Source organism: Rhinolophus hipposideros (genome assembly GCF_964194185.1).
Source record: "Rhinolophus hipposideros genome assembly, chromosome: 5".
Taxonomy (NCBI): Eukaryota; Metazoa; Chordata; class Mammalia; order Chiroptera; family Rhinolophidae; genus Rhinolophus; species Rhinolophus hipposideros.
In genome coordinates this window covers 75968337-75989461 of record NC_138051.1, presented here as the reverse complement: position 1 = coordinate 75989461, position 21125 = coordinate 75968337, and the positions used below count along the sequence as shown (strand labels likewise).

General features: G+C 35.6%; 1 protein-coding gene across 5 annotated transcripts in view; it reads right to left on the bottom strand.

Moving 5' to 3' along the window:
* The window catches only part of PCNX1 (pecanex 1), a 144141-nt gene that overhangs the window by 101194 nt on the left and 21822 nt on the right, over positions 1–21125 (bottom strand). For all 5 annotated transcript variants that reach the window (XM_081049093.1, XM_081049095.1, XM_081049094.1 and 2 more), the window contains exons 2-5: positions 7426–7634; positions 3904–4009; positions 2452–2497; positions 1559–1648 (exon numbers count right to left, since the gene is read on the bottom strand). In XM_081049093.1, coding sequence (XP_080905219.1) covers positions 1559–1648; positions 2452–2497; positions 3904–4009; positions 7426–7634 — 451 coding nt within the window. The remainder of the gene's footprint in view (positions 1–1558; positions 1649–2451; positions 2498–3903; positions 4010–7425; positions 7635–21125) is intronic.

The following is a 21125-nucleotide window of genomic DNA, read 5'->3' as shown; positions in this document are numbered from 1 at the left end:
TGTATAAAATGCTTAAAAGACCTAAACCAGGCCTTGACAAACTAAGGCCCACGGAGCCAAACTGACCATCTGCCTGTTTCTGTAAATAAAGTTTTAGTGTAACACAGCCATGCCCACTCATGTATGTGTTATTTATGGTCTCTTTCTACAACAGCACAGCTGAGTACGTAGTTGCAAGAGAGATCATATGGCCTACAAAGCTACTGACCATTTATGGAAAAAGTGCGCTAACCCTTAATCTACACCGTAGTGTGCACTCAATGGATGTTAGACATAATTCTCCAGTCAAAACGTATCTGCCAGGGTAGGTTCGTGTGTATATAATTCCTAATCTGCCACACTAAAATTCTTGCCTGTACATGGTACTTTCCAGGTATACAATATATCTGGAAACCCTAAACATAATGGTACTAGCCCGTCTAAGATCATTACCTATTTTTTGAGACATTTTGATAATTACATGTTACAGAAAAGGATACTATAATTCTCAAACTGATCACTCACCTTTACTTTGTATAAGAAAATAGTTTCCGTATCATACAGTATGTTTAGGAGTATTTTTTTAGTGGAGAGGGACCGGTTGGCAGGGGTAGTCCACAAAAGCAAATAAACAATGGTGGGGTACTACAATTCAAAAAGGCAGAGTTACAGTGATCAACTTAAAATTCTAAGTATCAGTAACAAAAAATACTTGTAAGAATTGGACTTAGGTAAAATATTAAATTAATCGAAAAATGTCATAATTTAGTGATCTATTTGTATTTTCATAAATAAGTACAGGGAATTTATCAGCCTGCCTGCCTAATAACATCACCCATAGGCTAATAAAAACAAGAGGCAGGGAATAGGGAGACAATTTTCTGTCTCACTAATTACATAACATGGGATAATCTCCACTTGAAAATGGGGATAACATACCCAACTACTCATGTTTGAAAATTAAAAATCAAATGTGAAAATATGGCACTTCTTAAAAAAAAAAAAAAAAAAACTCCAAGAAAATCCAAAATACTCATTTATAATGGAGTTGGATCGAAGGGAAAAAAGCATCATTGAAAGCCAATATTTCTGTTAAAAATTTGCTACAGGAGGCACCATGTTGGAGGCAGACATACAGTTTCTCAGAAACTCCAACAGCAAGTTATTTTCTGTTAAAACATATTGTTGGGCAAGATAGGAAGCAGTTGCATTTAGAGCTCATATTGGATGGAAAATAACAGTTCTGCATATCAGGTTATCACTAAGCTAGGCAGGATGCTCTGACCAACTACATAAATAACAGATTCTTATCTACCGTGTCATACTCACTCTGGAACATATGCTCATAAAAGTTTTCTCTCCATGTTAGTTTGGCAGAACATGTATAATTGAATTATAGAAACATCAAAGTACTTGTAACACTGTTATTGTTATCCTAGTAAATAATTTTATTTTAATGTTTCTTAAAAATACCATATTAAACTATTATGAACTTGTGCCAAAATGTAAGCAGTATATTCTACAAACTTACCCTGGTCACCACAATATACAATGTTGCTGTGAAGTATAATGTTCTTACCTTGTTCTTCACTTCCTTCCTTACAAAGACTAGAGCTCTGGCCCAGGCTTAAGCTGATATCATCAGAAGTCTTAGCTGTGTCTGTATCTCCTACAAAGTTAAAAGAAACACGCGAAGACATTATATTAAAAGTAAAGGATAACAAGGCTAACAAGGATATCAAGGAGTATGGTAGGTATCTAGTATACTGGTTTACTATATACTACATCTACGAAAGCAGTTTTTATATATCAAGGGTTATAATAATGGAAGATGCATTGAACTAATAGGAAGTATCAGACTATCAGATCACATAATTATTTTCATAGCACTATAAACCAAATAATATGGAAAGCTTCATATTGTTAGCTAATAAAATTCTTTCTTTAAAAAGCCGTTTTTAAAAATAAATGGAAATTATGTAGTAACTTGAGACAACATAAATTTCCTTCCCAGGGCAAATTAGTACGCTAAAAAATTATAGGGTAAAAATAATATGAATTTATCTAAAATAGATGTACAGAATAAAAGGAATATATAAGATGTACAGAAAAACACTTTTCCTTTTTTTAGTGTCTCATTTGCACCAATTTACCGGTCTCACAATAAATTACTCAGTTTTCCACAAACCTCATCGAAACCCATGAAAGTATTTTACTTCAAGGAAGTTTCTTACAGATTAAAATTTACAATTTATGCAATGTAATTCAAATGGTGAAATACATTTGTGAAATTTGGATGATGAAAAGGGGACACAATTTAAATCCAGTAATACAAGATACATGATTTTATCTACAAGAAAATTTCAAGAATGATTTTTCACTACATGTGAATAAACAGTACTCAGTTATCTTTATTACAACCAAAAACAAAATGGAAAGTCATAGTCAACTTTCAAGTTAGATCATGTCTACCTTTAATAGTTGCTGCTGTTCCAAGACGAGAGGAACCAGATCCAATCTGAAAACATGACATGAATTAAGTAAAACTAATTAAAATGCTAGCTATGTCATTATCAATGTACACTAGCAAGATAATCAAACAAAGTTATCATATTATCCAAACATGTGATCAGTCACTTTTATCAACATTTAAAGATACCCTTTAGGCATTTTACATCTGAGCCAGCCACACAAGCTGTCTGCTGTAGCACATACTGTGAATATTTTACAGGTGTGCTGGGACACTGAATCACTGCATACCTCTGAATGCCCAGGATTGATGGAGCCCCCAGGGTGGGATTCCTCCAACTTCAAGCAATCTATGTCATATAATAATTATCATTTTTATATTGCATTATGATATGCTCAAGTTGTACACAAAAGCAAAATTAGGTGTTGAGTCTATCTGAAATAAATTTAGACTCATCAGGACAAATAAAAGAGAGGTTTGGAGGACGAAACAATATGTGCCACAAAGAGTAACCTAAATCTTCAACTGTCAAATTGTTAATAAATCAACATATACTTTCCTCAGTTCTAGACAAGGAAAGACTTATAACAGTCTTTGTAGACTGCTATAACACATTTAAAAAGAATTAAAAACCAAGGCATCCACGAAAAATGAGTTTTTAGCATAAACCATATAAACAGAAAACTAAAATCTACCGAATTTTTAGTGCTTATATTAAAAATGTATAACACTTCCCTAAAACTTCATGATCATCATTTATTATATTATTATAAAAATGATATAAACAAATACTACAAATTCCATGAATACATTAAGGAAACAAAACATAATGACAGTTACTAAGTCAACAAGTCTTAGTAACTCTTTCTATAATCTATTTTCAAGGGATTCAAAAAGAAAACAGTCAAATTTAATATCTAAGAATAAAATTAAGAACATTCAAATAATACTTTGTATTTTATCAAATCTTTCCTTTCATTAATTCAACTTAAGTATACAGTAAGAAATTTGCTCAAAATATAGGTTAATATTGACTTTGAAGGGCTTGAGGGACTTTCTTGATCCAGACGATAATTAAATGCATACATATACATGTAAAAATCCACTGAGTTGTATGTACACTTAAGATATGTGTACTATGCTATATTAAAAAAAATAAGTAAAAATAAGCATACACGAACAGGTTAAAATTACTAATAAACTTTTGATGTAACCAATAAAAAAATGAGTTTTGTAATATTTTTAACTGTTTATTAAGCTGCATGCTCAGCAAAAATATACTTAATGTGAAAACTCAGTTAAAAATAAGAATGTTAATAAAAGATGTTATTAATAATCTAAAACCTAATAATCAGCCAGATAAACCCAAACACCAACTATTACAGATAGGAGAATTCCTGAGAGTACCATCAACAGGAGGGAAAAAGGCAAAATTAAATCACACAGACTCCTACCTGATTGCTTGGATCTAGGCCAGCATAAGAATTTCTTGAACTGCAACCAACTGGTGGTGTGGCCTCTCGAATGAACTCAGACATTTCAATCCCTCCACCAGGATCACTGTGGAAAAAAACGAGAGAAAGAGAGTACCTGCCATTATTCTGCCATCAACAGGTTTCTTTTTATCTCTAAAATTAAAAAAACTAAAAAAATAAAAAAAAAAACTAAGAGGTTCTGATTTTTAATAGAGTGAATAACCAAAAAACTGATCATTCTTCATTTGTAAGTCTAACTATAACTATTTTATAAGCACATCACTACTTGAAAATATTTAATTAAAACACTCTCCCAAACTGTGTACACCCAATGTTAGAAAATGACCTTAATTACAATTCTAGCATACTAAATATAGCATGCATTTTAGGATATGTGCCATAAAATCTCTCTACCAGAGAAACGATGTGCTTTTGTTTCCTAACAGCAGAGAAATCGGCCGTTGTAAACACAGAAAGTAATCAGCACTTATTGCCACTTTCCAAGAGCCGTGGGGCTGGGCTGCGTGACACAAGGATGAACATGTAAGAGAACAGTGGTCCTGGTCAAGTTATTTGTGCCTGTATTTTGTAAGTTAACAACGTTTAACAGGGGTACTGACTCGTTGACAGAACTGGAAACCTAAGAGTTTCGATCTGTGTGTCTGAGTCAGAAGGCTTAAGTTAAACAAGGACAGTGATGCTCACTACATAGTAACCACAGGCATTAGACAGAAGAGAAAAGTACTGGGTTCAAAGAACTGAGGAAGTGCACATACAGTACTTAAAGATAATGGGCTCCCCAAAATAAGGAAGAAAAAAATCACACCAAATTTCAAAAAAACTTATCAAGTTTTAAAATAAAGTTCCTCAGGAACATAACTTTGAGAAAAACTTAGACCTAAAAGTTATCAGAATCCTTTTTTTTGCCCAAAGTTTTTCACTCGTTCTATCTGTTATATACAAACTAAGTACTCAACAAACTTTTTAGCTATTATTATCAAGGACAAAAGCTCTAGTACCTATGCTAGGCATTATAGTAGATGTGAACTATCTTGCCATCCAGGATCTCTAATTCAACCTCCTGGTTAACAACAAAAAAAAAACAGCAACCCAAAATTCTTCTGGTGAACCGCCCCATCCAAACTCTCATATGGTTTTGGGTGAAGTTGACCCCATCCTCAAGTTTAGGGGAGAGCTATACTGGGCAAAGTCAATCAGCATGTCCCACTCTCTTGGTCGCAGAGCTTAGTTCTAGAATAAGCACACGACTGAACTCAGTCCAGCATGAATCTGGCCAGAAGTGTTCTATTGTTGAGAGAGGAAATTGCTCTATAATGCTGAGAAGACTTAGGGCCTGTGGCCGCTGCAGCCATCTCACAACCACAAGGGGAGAGCCCGTCTAAGAAGCCAATGAGAAGGAAAGAGCACAGCCTGGTGAAGGGAAGCAGGACCATGAAGTGACTGAAACCATGTCTTGTCACATTCAAAGACGTATCTCACAGACAGACTTTCCAGTAATGTGAGCCATAAATTCCCTTAGCCTGTTTGGGTGGGGTATTCTGACCACTGCAAAAAGATACAGGCAAAAAACAATTTTCTGACAAGTATGGATACGTTCCATTTAAGTATTTATCACTATAGCTGTTTGAATTCTAGTGTGTTTTTATTATTAATGGTCTTATAACTATCGTGTCCCTGTTAATGGGTTCCTAACTCCAGGCCCCTGACTACTCAGTAAGGAAAATTAGCTTTCTAATTTGCTACCCATTTATAAAAATAAAACACTGGAACTCAGTCACAAATTTGATGGCTAATTCAGCGTACAAATGTCCATGTGTGAGAAAAGTGGAACATGCTCGGGTTTCTTAGTTGTTTGGTGTTAACTCATACAAGATATACAGGGCAGAATGAGAAACATTTTCTAATTTGGCAAAATCTTAAGGGCGTATATGAAGACAGCCATCACCACACTGAATCAGTGATGAGTAATAACCAGCAACATCACTGCTCTCTCCATTGGGATACATCCTCCAAGTCAGATTCCATGGAAATCAGAAGATGGAGAGCAATGTAAAGGTTATGGAATAAAATATTTAACACCAGAAAAAGAAAAGAGAGCCCTCATTTAGCCTAGTTTGTATACATCAGCTTTATTGATATATAATTCATATACCATCCATTTAAACTGTGCAATTCAAGTCTTTAGTATATTCACAAAGTTGTACAACCATCACCACAGTTAATTTTAGAATATTTTTATCACCTCAAAAACAACCCCTTTAGTTATTACTACCCACCCCACCCCCAGCATTCCCATCCCCGCCCCAACCCTAAGTAGCCACTAATCTACTTTCTGTCTCTATAGATTTGCCTATTCTGGATGTTTCATATAAACTGAATCTTAATATGTGGTCATTTCTGACTGGCTTCTTTCACTTGGCATAATGTTTTCAAGGTTCACCCATGTTGTAGTATGTGTCCATACTTTATACCTATTTATGGCCCAATAATATTCCATTGAATGGACAGAACACATTTTGTTTATCCATTCATCAGATGACAGATAATCTTGCCTAGGTTTATGTATTACTTCTGATAGCAAGTCCAAATGATTACAGTCTGAACGTAAAATTATTAAGAAATAAAGACCAATATTTACTTAGTACTTATTACATTACAGCCATAGGAACATGTACTTTATTTGCATTTTCTCATGAAATATTCCCTTAAAACCTATGATACTAATACTACTATCCTTGTTTTACAGATTTAAAACTAAAAAGCAAAAGGTGTAAAAACTTGCCAAACATTTCAGAGGAATAAGCAACATAAACTGGGACATGTTTATGTAAGAGTGACTCAGTAAACCACACTGAGTCACTGGTATAGAGTTCAGGTGAGAAGGGAGGATAAAAATACTACTCAGTGCTCTGTAATGTATTATCACATGTTCTTGTCTTCCCACACACCTGACTGTCGGTGAGACAAGATTTGAACCCCGAGTCTGTACAGCTCTAAAGCTCACAGTCTAAGACACCATTACTGCCTTTCAACAAATAGGCACTGAAGTTCTCTTTCCAGCTCCAAACCCAAAACAAACACCATATCTGGAGCAGAGTTCCTTGACCTCAGCACTACTGACATTGTGGCCCACGTAACTCTTGACTGTGGGGTGCCATTCCGTGCACAGCGGCATCCCTGCCCTTTGCCCACTCACTGGTTTTGGTCTCTGGTGTGAATTATTATACAAGTATAACTATGACTGTTCCAACATGTTATTTAGTAGTTAAGGTCAAGAATATTGATTTAATCCCCCCAGATATGCCAGGTAGCTTTGCTGTGGTTTAATGTGACAATCTATACTTGTCATTGTAGCTACAGGGCTAAGACCTATCACTGCCTTAAAACTAAACAAACAGAACAGGCACGACACAATAATCACATCACTGTACACATGCATGATCGACATCATTACAAATTGAGTGACACGGGTTTCCATACCTCGGTCCATTGCTGTCTTTTCTCCTAGTTGAACAGTTGCCTTGCTCGGCTTTGGCTCGCTGATCTGTGAACTCACTTGCATTCCTGTCTATAACTTCTCCCGCATCAAGCGCTCTGTGAAGTCGATAGTTGATCATTTTCAGAACAATGAAAACAGCAGCTATCACTGGACAATAAACTGCTACTATAATCATGGAAGAAGGAAGAGCCTTAAAGAGAAAGAAAATAAAAGGCAGCATTTTAAAATATTTTATATTTCATTCAATTAATCTGTAAATAGAATAAACATATAGTCACACAAAGTAACAATTATGTTACAGCACTAAGTTGTAAAAGTATAGGACAGCACTGCCCAATACAGTAGCCACTAGGTGTATGAGGCTATTGAGAACTTGAAATATGGTTAGTCTGACCTGAGTTGTGCACTGTAAGTAAAATAACACTGGATTTCGAAGACTATGAAAAAGAATGTAAAAGATCGCAATAATTTTTACATTAATTACATGTTGAAATAACATTTATAGTACTGCTAAATAAAACATTAAAATGTCAACTGTTTATTTTTACTTATTTTTAATGTAGCTACTAGAAAAATTTGAATTACATATATGGCTCACATTACATTTCCATTGGCCAACGCTGGCATAAAGTCCATGCCAAAAAGCTCATAATACAATTGGAGAGTTAAGGTATCACATTACATAATGCGTGAATAAAACAGGGTTGTGATCCAAATATATATAATCCCTGTTTACGTGCTCTCTCTGTAACTTTTAGGATATAACATTCTCTGTATTCTAGAAAATCACAAGTTAAAACTGTCATGAGAATAACCTCAGAACTGTGACTGCAAAAGCAGATTAAGACATGGAAGACAGGCAAAATCTAAGTACGTTTTATTTTAAAATATACTTAAACACTTAAAATAGTTAGAAATTATAGACAAATAAAAAAAAATACAGAACAGAATCAAGTAATAAATAGATTAACTGCAATATGTCAGAAGCATCCGGGGTGCAGGGACTGCAGACCCATCATATTTGAGGATTCAGTGGTACGGACTTGCGTCCAGGGGTGGCAGGCTCAGAGACCACCCAACTCGGAGGGCCTGGCCTGAGGCACTGCTGACAAAGACTATAAAACTAGGCTCAACTTATGCCCACGTTCAAGAGAAAAAGAATTACTCTGGAAGTCTGTAGCTCTAGGTTCCAAATGTTTTCATAAGATTCAACTTCAGTTATCTGAGAACACAGCTCCAAATTTGCTTGGAAAGGTAGCCTCAAATTGCTTGCGATAGTGAAACTGAAAAGCTCCTGGGGAACTAGGTAGGTTTAGAACAGATAAGTTTTTTAAAAAGAAGTTATTTGGGAGGGAGACAAAGGAAAAGCATGTGATTTGGAATTGGCAGAGGGTTAAAAAAGTAACTCAAGCCCACAGTTTAATACTTTTGGGTTGGATATGAGAATAGGTATATATTTGGCATTTTTAAATACTTGGATTAAGAAGCTCTTCATATTAGTGTATGTAAAAAAACAAAACTGTGATTCCAATTTAAAATGTCACTGAATAACTGATTCAGGCTTATGATTTTAGGCTGAAAAATGTATTTAAAATTTTACAAAATCCATAAGTATCAGGTTTAAAAGAGTGAAGTACTTAGAAACATCTGTCAGATAATATAAGTATTTAAAAACGAATACTAAATTTATAAATGCAATTTAAATTAAAAGGATCTGAAGCCATATTTTAAAAAACCAAACATCTTAAAAATGATGGTTAAAATTTGTTCAATTTGTAGAGTTGAGTTTAAAATTCTAAGTTGTTAATTTACAGCTTTAATAAATCTAACATTCATTGTAAAAAAAGTTCCCTGAATAACCTTTCCCAAGCAGAAAATACAAACACACACATACACACACACACACACACACACACACTGACAAAAATTTCAAAGTAAACACAAACATGAACACATATGCTGCTTAGAGTATTTATAAAAGTTCTTCATGATACTGGTTTCCATATGATATGTTCACATAACAACTAGAATACTTTGAGATCATGTAATTCAACACCTTTATTTCCAGACAGGAAATTGAGACCTACTAACTTTGAGTGACTTAGCCAAGATCACCCATCTTAATAACATCTTCATGACATAATTAAGCATGGTCTCTTATGCCTATGGCTTTACTAAATACCAAGATACCAATTCCATTTTCAAATATAAAGTGTCAATGAAAAACTGAGTCAGAGTTCCATCATTATTCACCATAGCCCATATTAACATTTAAATGACTGATTACATTAATTTAAGTAAGTGGGAAGAAAACCTCACCATTATTACTCACAGTGGCAGCAAATACAATGGAAATTTTTTTTGTAATTTTATTGGAGAATATTGGGGATCAGTATGTTTCTCCAGGGCCCATCAGCTCCAACTTGTCCTTCAATCTAGTTGTGGAGGGCGTAGCTCAGCTCCAAGTCCAGTCGCCGTTTTCAATCTTAGTTGCAGGGGGCACAGCCCACCATCCCATTGGAGAATTGAACTGGCAACCTTGTTGTTGAGAGCTCACACTCTAACCAACGGAGCCATCCGTCCGCCCCTCCAGCAGCTCAGCAGCAGCTTGTTGTCTTCAATCTAGTTGTGGAGGGCGCAGCTCACTGGCCCATGTGGGAATCGAAACAGCAACCCTGTTGTTCAGAGATTGAGCTCTAACCAACTGAGCCATCCAGCCGCCCACAATGGAAATGTTAATGGCCCCTTAACTTGGGAAAAAATAAAAGAGACTACCTAATATTGAATGGCCTATTGTATTTGCCTATTGTATTTGCCCTTACAAAAGAATCAAAGATCATCAATGCTCAAAACAGATCTAAATAAACTCTCTCCCTACAATTATACTGCTAAGAGTAGTAGATAATTAAGTGCCAAAAACCACACTAAAATGTGTAGGACATATAGTAAGCACAGAATTTTGTTTTTGTAAAACATTAACGTTGAAAAGACTGAAAACCAAAAAATTTCAAGTGACTATTTCATACTAGAAACCAGAATCAGGTGATTAACACTTGTATTTTCTACGCAAACTACAAAAGTTCCCATTTATTTTACATTACGTGGTTTAAATGCTTAAGTCCTGTCAGGGGTTACCCTTGAGGTTTCTAGGTGACAGAAGACAGCTGTGCTATAACAGTTTCACTTTTCCCAACGGGGGTAAAGTACACACACTGGGCTGTTGTGTGACTGTAAATTTGTTCTCTACTTGCATTCATTGGGCTCTCAGCTGATCCCAGCACAGCTGACACTATTAGTATTGGATCATAAATGGATCATAAACCCTCCCTGTAACTGTGCTTCACTAATATTACAAGGAATTTTTAAATGATGTCTGCCTTTACATGGTTTCAGTGGTCCTCTAAAATCAAACACCAAAAACTAGAAACTAGTTAGGTCACCTATTTTTCAGTTTTATGGATTGTATGCCAAAGGGCAAACCAAGTAGTATTTACTATTGGCTTTTACATTTTATTAAATTAGACATGTCAATACTGTGTTTCCAAAGAAAGATTTTCAGAGACATTCAGAATTCCATTAGCAGCATCTCATGGGAAAGCAGGTTCTTTTTCTAAAGAAAAAAAACTTTTACAAGATAAAACTGTTTATGTTTTTGTTAAAAAAATAATTTTTGTATCCCATTCAACAGCCCAATTCAAATTAAAACACCTATTTTGAAATTTCTGGGGCAGGTGCTTACTGATTTAAGGTTAATTATGTTCCATAACAAACAAAAGTATTAGTATTTCCAAAAGGACATGCTCTATCTTCTTAGGTTATAATATTTTATTGTAGATGTCATCTTCAAGTTAATGTTGATGCAACCACGCGCATTAGCTGCCCTCTGATAATAAAAGCCAATCTATTTTCTCTTCACATAAATGTCTACCTCTCTGTATAAATTGCTTATATAAAAAGACTGGTTTTACTTCCTTCCTAGGATACCAAACGTGGACAGCAGAGAATGAAGGTGCCGTACATAGCAGGTAGTGTTAACACTGATGGACAAACAAAGCCCTCATTAAAGAACTAAAAAGGTCACAGCACTGCAGACTCAACATAAGGCCTACTACAGTCATCACAGGCTTTAGGTATTCTGCTTATACATTTTAAACATCTATCTTATACATCTTATGTATCAAAAGATTATAACATTAAAACAGACAAGCCGGGTATTTTTCCGTTCTATTGTGCGATGATCAGTTAATGCCTTGATTTTTGAGATTTGCTTATCATGTAGTTATACTCAGGTATTCAGACCAGTTCAGCCAGAAATCAGTGATCTGGAACTTAAATATTAATAAAATGGCAGACATCACCCACAAATGGGGTCAAGGCTGTGAAAAAACTTTTTTTACACCAATCTCTTAAAATAGCCATCATTTAATGCAAGACACCATGAATGCTAGGGGGTTTTTCTACTGAGGTCAACTACACTAGTCCCCCTTACCTGTAGTTCTACCTTCTGCAGTTTCAGTTACCCAAGGTCAACCGCAGTTTGAAAATATTAAATGGAAAATTCCAGAAATAAACAATTCATAAGTTCTAAATTGTGCACCGTTTTGTGTAGTCTGATGAAATCTCATGCTGCCCCGCTCCGTCCTGCCTGGGACATGAATCATCCCTTTGTCCAGTGTATGTACACTGTATACACTACCGCCTGTTAGTCACAGTGGCTGCCTCATTTGTCAAGAACAAGTGTTCTGGTATCGCAGTGCTTGTGTTCAGGTCACCCTTATTTTACTTACTAATGGCCCCAAAGCGCAAGAGTAGTGATACTGGCAATTCGGGCATGTCAAAGAGAAGCCAGGAAGTGCTTCCATTAAGTGAAAAGGTGAATCTGTATAGAAAATTTTACACACACACACACACACACACACACACACACACACACGGTTTGGTACTATCCACGGTTTCAAGCACCCACTGGGGGTCTTGGCACGTATCCTCCATCAATAAGGGGGGATGACTGTACCTCTTTAAGGCAATATTTACTGAACTTCTGGCATCACAGCCTTATTGGGCATTCAAGCAAACATGTGAACTGTATGTTTTAAGTAAAGATTCATCACATTTTAATTTCTTACACTGACAGACAGATTAAAAACTTTAACGTAAAGAGCAAAACTTTCAAACTATTATAAGAAATATAAAAGTATCTTTGTGATGTTAGGACATGGAAGATTTCTTAAGCATGACTGTCAAAGAACACACGATAAAGGACTAAATGAATTAAAATTGAAAACTGTTTATTGATAAGACAATATAAATTGAAAAGACACGCTAGAAACTAGAAGGCACACTAAAAAGTGTATCACTGTAGGGCCGGCCCAGTGGCTCAGGTGGTTAGAGCTCCGTGCTCCTAACTCCGAAGGCTGCTGGTTCGATTCCCATATGGGCCAGTGGGCTCTCAACCACAAGGTTGCCAGTTCGATTCCTCGACTCCCACAAGGGATGGTGGGCTGCGCCCCCTCCAACTAGAAACGGCAACTGGACCTGGAGCTGAGCTGCGCCCTCCACAACTAAGACTGAAAGGACAACAACTTAAAGCTGAACGGCACCCTCCACAACTAGGATTGAAAGGACAACTTGAAAAAAGTCCTGGAAGTACACACGGTTCCCCAATAAAGTCCTGTTCCCCTTCCCAATAAAATCTCTAAAAAAAAAAAAAGTATCACTGTATACATGTATGTACAGAATTAGGGCCAGAGCAAAGATGTGTCATTAGAGACTAAAGCTAAGATCTTCACATCCTCGTATTCGCAGTTACAATGCATGAATACGAAAGTTGGATAGTGAAGGCTGATAGGAGAAAAAATTGATTTATCTGAACTATGGTGTTGCAGGACAGCTCTACAGATACCCTGAACCACCAGAAAGACAAACAAGTGGGTCCTCGAGCAAATTAAGCCTGAAACATCGCCGGAACAACTATGACAAAACTGAAGCTGTCCTACTTCGGCACATCGTGAGAAGGCAGCGTTCTTTGGAAAAGACAGCAATGCTGGGGAAATAGAAGGCAGCATGCGAAGAGGAGACCACATAGGAGATGGACTGACTCCATCAAAGAAACTATACACGCGAGCCTGCAGGAGCCGAGCAGGGCTGTTGGAGACAGGGCATTGTGGACACTACATTCATAGGGTCGCCAGGAGTTGGAGCTGACATAACAGCACAAAACACAAATATACAGTATATTTATATATATGTGTGTGTATGTACACATATATACACATATATAACACATATTACATAAAGAGTAAATATAAAGAATTCCTTCAAAATCAGTAACAAAAAGGCAACCAAACCAAAGAAAATAAAGGACAATACACAGAACTTACACAAAAATAATACAAAAAACCAATTTGAAAACATGTTCAATTCTATCAGTAATGAGCAAAATACAATTTAAAACCACAACAACATATCATTTAACACTGATATATAGGGACAAAATTTAAGAAATAAGACAAATATTAAGTACGGAGAACCAGAACTCTTATAAACTGCTAGGAGAAATATAAATTGGTAGACACAGCACCCAAGATGCAGCAATTCCTCCCATAAGCATAAAACTGAACAAAACTCTGGCACATGCAGCATTATAAGACTTTAAAAAAAAGGGGGAGTGAAAAACTCAATTGAAAACCAACAGGGAAATGGATAACTGTAGACTAGTTACCAGTGGAATAGGACAGTGAAAACTACAGCTAACATGTAGCAACATAAACTGCATAGATACAGTATTATATTTTAAATGTAAACTTACACTTTATTGTATTTTCTTGGTTTATAGGTAATGAACATATATTTTTTATAATTAGAAAAAAGAACTAAAATTAAATTAGTGATAAAATGTTTTCATCTTATATTTATATTAGCTTTCATCTTTTACAAAGACATGATTTATATTCATCTCAACAATGAACTTAGCAACAGGTAAAGTTCCACATCAAGGCAGTCTCTCACCTTACTCCTTATTTGCAAGTTAAAAAAAAAATACTTATCTCTCAATTGCACCTACCTAGGAATGACAGGAAATGTTAAGGGCTATCAGACAGCTCTCAATATACAGATCAAATGTAGCCCCCAAATTGTGGTAAGCCTCCTAAGAACTGTGTTCGAGACTTTTAATAAGATTACTCCTCTTAAAAGTTGTATGGAGAGAAATGCAACTCAAAACTACAATGGACTATTACCTCACACCCAACAGGATGATTCCTATCAAAGCGGGAGAAAGAGGAGGGAGGAGGCAGGAGGAGGGCAGGAGAGGAAGAGAGATGGAAGGGAGGAAGAAAAAAAGGAAACGAAACAAAATAACAAGCGTTGGCAAAGATATGGAGAAATTGGAACCTTTGTGCATTGTTGGTGGGAATGTAAAATGGTGCAGTCTCTATAAAAACAATATGGTGGTTCTTCAAAACCTTAAAAATAGAATTACCATGATTTAGCAACCCCACTTCTGGGTATTTAAACAAAACACATCAGATGCAGTATCTCAGAGATGTTTGCACACGCATGTTCACAGCATCATACACAACAGCCAAGAGGTAGAAGCAATGCAAATGTCCATCAATGGATTAATGGATAAACAAAAGTGCTCTGTACATATCATGGAATATTATTCCACCTTAAATAGGAAGGATAGCCTGTCACCCTGTTACATGGATGGACTTTGAGGACATCATGCTAAGTGAAATAAGTCAGTCACAAAACAACAAAATACTAGATGATTCCACCTATATGAGGTGTATAAGCAGTCAAATTCTCACAAACAGAAAAGCAGAATGGTAGGTGTCCAGGGGCTGGTAAGACGAGAAATGGGGAGGTGTTGTTTAATGAGCATAGAGTTTCAATTTTGCAGGATGAAAAATTTCTGGAAATCCACTGCACACCAACGTGCGTATACTTAAATACTACTAAACAATACACTTAAAACAATACACTTAAATACTACTAAACAATACTTAAAAATGTGTTATAATTGAAAATTTTATGTTTTTTACTACAATTAAAAAAGTTAAATGGATGAATATTTCACTTCGTCTTCTCTCAAGTGAGGAAAGAAAGTCAAATGTTGACAAACAAGCTTGGAGACTAAGCCATTTATACCACAGTTTAGTCTTCTTCAATTGACAATTTATCATTAATATTAAAAAGTTGTGATATTTCAGCCAGGAGTGATAGGTTCAAGCTATTCAAGGTGCCAAATATACTTCTGATAGGACTCTTCAGAAAGCCACTTGGAATCACAGAAATGGTCACACTAGAATTATCACAGTCATTATGTTTCATTTCAAAACTCAAGTGAATAATTCTCCCCTACGGCTAGTATACTGCGTGATAGAAAAGTAATCTACACGATGCTCATTTTCTTGTGCAGCAATGGAAAGACATAAGCTCACTGTCTCTTTTTATTGTGCTGGATTCCTAATTTTCAATATTTTCTATACCACTGAATCGAGATCTGGAAGTATACAGTTAACAAAGGAGTACTCCCGGTAGTATTTGTAGCTGTTCTCAATCAGAACTAATTTGAATTTTTTTTGCGTGTTTTTTTTTTTTAAATCACAGGATATCTTTTTTTTTTTTTTAAACTTTTATTTAAGTGTGTTTTTCCAGGACCCATCAACTCCAAGTCAAGCAGTTATTTCAACCTAATTGTGGAGGGCGCAGCTCACAGTGGCCCATGTGGGGATCAAACCAGCAACTCTGTTGTTAAGAGCACCGCGCTCTAACCAACTGAGGTAACCGGCAGTCCCCACAGTACATTTTTTCCAGTTCATGTCACAAAGTCGTCATCAACTAAATTTAACACTTACTGCCAACTAGCATCTCATACTTGGATATCAACTAATATCTAATACTTAGTGATTACCATATGCCAAGTACATTTCTAAGTGGTTTATGTATATTAACTCATTTAACCCTCATGATCACCTCATGAAGTCAACATTACTATTCTTCCCATTTTACAGATGTAGAAACTGAGGCACAAAGTTACTTGCCAAAGGTCTCAGAATGAGACATTAAGGAGCAGTTTGGCTCCAGACTCCTTGCTGTTAATCACTGTACTTAACTGCCTCTAAATCAGGGTGGGCAAACTTTTTCTATTAAAGGTCAGACAAAAACTATTTCACATTTTGCAGGTCATATCTGTCATAACTACTCAACTCTGCTGTTGTAGTGTGAAAGCAGCCACAGACAATATATGAGCATAGTGTTTCCCAATAAAACTTTATTTGTGGACATTGAGATTTGAATTTCATATAATTTTTACACAGCATGAAATATTACTCTTCTTTTGATGTTTTTCAACCACTAAAAAATGCAAAAACCATTCTTTCCTCATGGGCCATACAAAAACTACATGGGCGTAATTTGCTGATTTCTGCTCTAAATGAAAATTTCTTTTCTTCCCTCACCAATAAACCAAACATCTAAAAGATCATCAAGCACTTCTCCCTCTTAATATGCTTCAGATCCAAATCTACAATCTCCAGCATCACCAGTTTCATCCAATTATGAAACAAAGTAACTGCTGGCAAACACACGCCAGTAATTTTTCTCGGACAATATACTTCCTCTGAAATCAAGTCATATTCAACAGTATCATGTAACAACAAAATTCTGAAAATCGCTCATTTTGCTTGCTCTCCAAGCAAAACAACTGCAATTAATGTTAAAAAGTAGTTTTATGGGTGGGGGGTGGGTGATGAGGGTAAAGGGGATCAAATTTACCGTGATGGAAGGAGAACTGACTCTGGGTGGTGAACACACAATGGGATTTATAGACGATGTAATACAGAATTGTACACCTGAAATCTATGTAAATTTACTAACAATTGTCACCCCAATAAATTTAATTAAAAAAAAAAGTAGTTTTACAAGTTTTTAGGCAAAAGCATATAGTACAGTATACCTGTTTTTTACTACTGTAATTTTAAATAATGCCTCTGTATTTTTGGTACCTTCACCTTTAGAGAAAAATTTATCAATTTACACTAGAAAACACTGGTTTGGGATTATTGTGGGAAAATCCCACTGGTTCCATAGAAATAACCAGAAAAATGATAAAAATTCAATGGCAAATAACTAAGTAGGGACCAGGGCACAGGCTCTATCAGTACTAGGAAGGAAAATTTTTAAATAGACACAAACATAAACAGTATCTCACTGTCTCTCTTAAAAAGTAGATTAACCGGAAGATAATCATAGAAAGTAAAGGAAAAAAAATTAGGTCAGCCTTTCAAAATACAAATAGATACACAGAAGGTCACATTTCTACAAAACACCTCCTTGGACATGTTTTTTTCCCTCAAAATGTTTAACAATAAATTTATAGCTAATAAATACAAATGTCATTCCCCTGGGACCTTTCTTTGCTGCCTTATGATAACCCATGGTTCAATATCCGGCTACAAGGAAAAACTTGAGTTACAGTTTTGTTTCTAGGTCCAAAACATTAAATTCATTGATTCTTCCTCTTAAATCCATGCTTCTCTCGTATGGTTTGGAATCTTTGAATGATGCCAAATAACCAAACCAAGGTAGTTGGTACTTCTACTGAACTACAACACAATCACTGACATATTTAAAAAGAAAAACAACTTCAATTTTTCTTAGCTTTAAAGTTCTGTCTGCTTTGCCAATCTGTTGCAGAAAATGGAGCAAAAATTAAATGATAGGAAAAAAACTATCTAGGAAATGAAAACCAAAATTAGCAGACTTTGAAAGCAGTATGCCTTATGACCTAAGCACGGGAGGGGAGGAAAAACCAGATACTAATCATGTCCTAAATTGTAAGTTCCATCCATCAACAACATGCGGGCTTTCTTAACGCTTTCCAGGAGAATAAAAACTAGACAGTTGTAACAATAAGGAGTGCTGCCCTCTTTCCATAGTATGTCCCCAAATCAGTCAGTCCTATGGCTATCTACACTGGGTACAAATGACCAACGGGGCAAAGAATTAAGAAGCATTTTTTGTAAAGCTCTACTGAGATTTCCCAATTGGCCCTGGGTTCTAGCTTTTCTATTGGTATACCTGAAGCTGGGGGAACACCTGTATTTACTCATCCTGATGGAAAATCCCTTTTAGCATATTCACAAAAAGGATATATGCATCTGCTAATTGCTACAATGCACAGAATAGTTCTGTATCTGCCCCACATTTCATTTCTGGCAGACAGAGACAATGTTGGGAGGAAAGGAAGGAAGAAGGGCTTAGTAATCAAATATTGCCCATGAGTTATAGAAAATTACTGTTAATTAGGGGTAAGGGAAGTTAGAGCAGAAAGCTTTTAGGCCTTACAGTTTTCATATACAGGCTGCCCCCACAGAACTTAAAAAAGGCCCTCATGTCACAGTCATGGCTGTGCAGATTTGGCCCGATCACCAGTCTCCTCCGGGGGTTGAAGTAAAGCATTCCAGGTGGATATTTCCTTTCAGAGAATGGGGCTGCAGAGGAAAAGGAGAAAAGTATTCCCAATGTTGAGATTAAGGCATACTTTCCCATAGGAAGTGCGTGCGTGAGTGTGTGTGTGCGTGTGTGTGTGTGTGTGTGTGTATAATTTTCTATAAATTCAACTATACAATGAGTCAAACTGATTTCAGAAAGCCAACTGGGAACCTCTGTAACAAACTCAAGAATACATTTTCTCCAAATGCAACTCATTTGCAAATGAACTGCTGGCACTTGAGCCTACCCATATTGCTGCATAAGTCCGAATTTTATCTACATAATAAATATTTTAATATAAGTAGAATCACTAAAAATACTAGACATTATCTTTATTGTCTGCTTCTATTTGCGTTTTATATTTATGTCACTCTAAAATATAAATTTGTATTTACATTTTTAACTACAGTAGAATGCTCTTAGGGAGGCAACATTCAAAATGTATTTAAATACTACCCATCTAAAAAGGGACCAAAGTAATACAGTACATACAATTCATCATCGACATATACGTACTAGGAGCCAGAGATGGGCAATTTAAAATATATGAGAAGACGGCATGGACATGAAAAATAAGGGAGGGGAAAAAAAAAAAAAGCTTAACAAATAAAAGTAAGGCTGACAGACTACAATAATCTTATATACTTTACAGAAATTTTCCTATTACTTTTAGTTTTCCCAACAAGAAAGGAAATAAATAGCTTTTAGATAATCTGAATCTACGAATTTAGGTTAAAGTCAATGTCTTTACAGTTAAAATGCTATATAAAGCATTTATTTAGATAAACTATTTTTCTACTCTATTTCATGAAGCAATTTTGTTCATTTCATTTACATGTATCTTTAACAACAGAACTCTGCTCACAAAAGCCATTATAAGTTACCTAACCTAGACTTACATAGCACACCAACGTCATTTCTCCATATGGATATCATTTAACTTACAATACTTTGTGAATGTACATATGATGCTGTTACTGGAAATTCTGTTTATCACAAATACTCATTTTTGCATTTCATTACAACTGTTCTTTTATCATTAAGCTCGTAAGTGCATATTCCTATCTCCATAACCTAGCAACGTATATTGCTTTTAATTTAATCTTTAACATATTATGACATTCAACACTTGTGAATTATTAAGCTATAACCCTAGCAATAGTTACTATATCTGTTAGTTTCTTAGGACTTTTTAAAAAGCCAAGCAGTGTTGCTGAAAAGACAAAAAAAGCAACTGGGGGAAAAGAGGACCTGAGCAAGCTGCAGGTAACTAAGAGATTTTGTGCTGACTCAGATGATACAGTGTTTCTTTGCTGAGGGATAGCTGGGGCAGGGGATCCAGCCTTACATTGAAATATACATAAGAATATGTAGATAATATACACATACTTATGGTGGACAAGAAATGGAATGCTGCAAAACAAGAACAAGATGGTAGGAGGGGGGAAAAAAACTCAAATGTACTTTACAGCAGGACTTCCCTCAGTTTCCAAAATCATCTTTAGATTACTATAGAGAACAAAAGGGAGGTTAAAAACAATTGTCAAGTAATTCCAAAAAGGTTTCCAAACAATTCCTGTCTAGAAGAATTTGTCAATAAAGATAGCACATTGAAGATCTGAAAATTTTTCAAAAATAAAGGTAACAAACAGGTAGATCCCCAAATACAAACACTACACAACAATCTAAACTAAATAGGTGGAATTAGTGATTCCAAAAATCCTTTCCAAAACTGATCCATCCTCTTATGTGCTGAAGTGCTTTTCTGATGAGATTAAGGTACCTATTCCCAAGCCACCACGCAGTAGCCAACCTAAAGTGTAATAAATAACTGATAGGTCTGGAAATTATAACTGGTTATTATAATATGCTAGAACAGAAGTAAACAAAGAAAGGTAGAGATATTTACACATCTTAATAAAATAGACTGGTACAGAGATTTGTCTTTCGATATTATCTAGATGATATACCTAGAGAACTAGGTTTCATTCTTTACCAAAAAAATTCCCCAAATGAAATCATTTAAGGACCTAAATTGAGAGGCACCAATGTTTTGATTTATGTATGTTTTTCTAAGTAAACTAACCATCCTGGAAAGATAGTAGGTTATCCTGTATTAAGAACTATCTTGATTCATACCTTCTTTTGTAAACCAGTAGCTTGACATTTTGGTGTATGAATC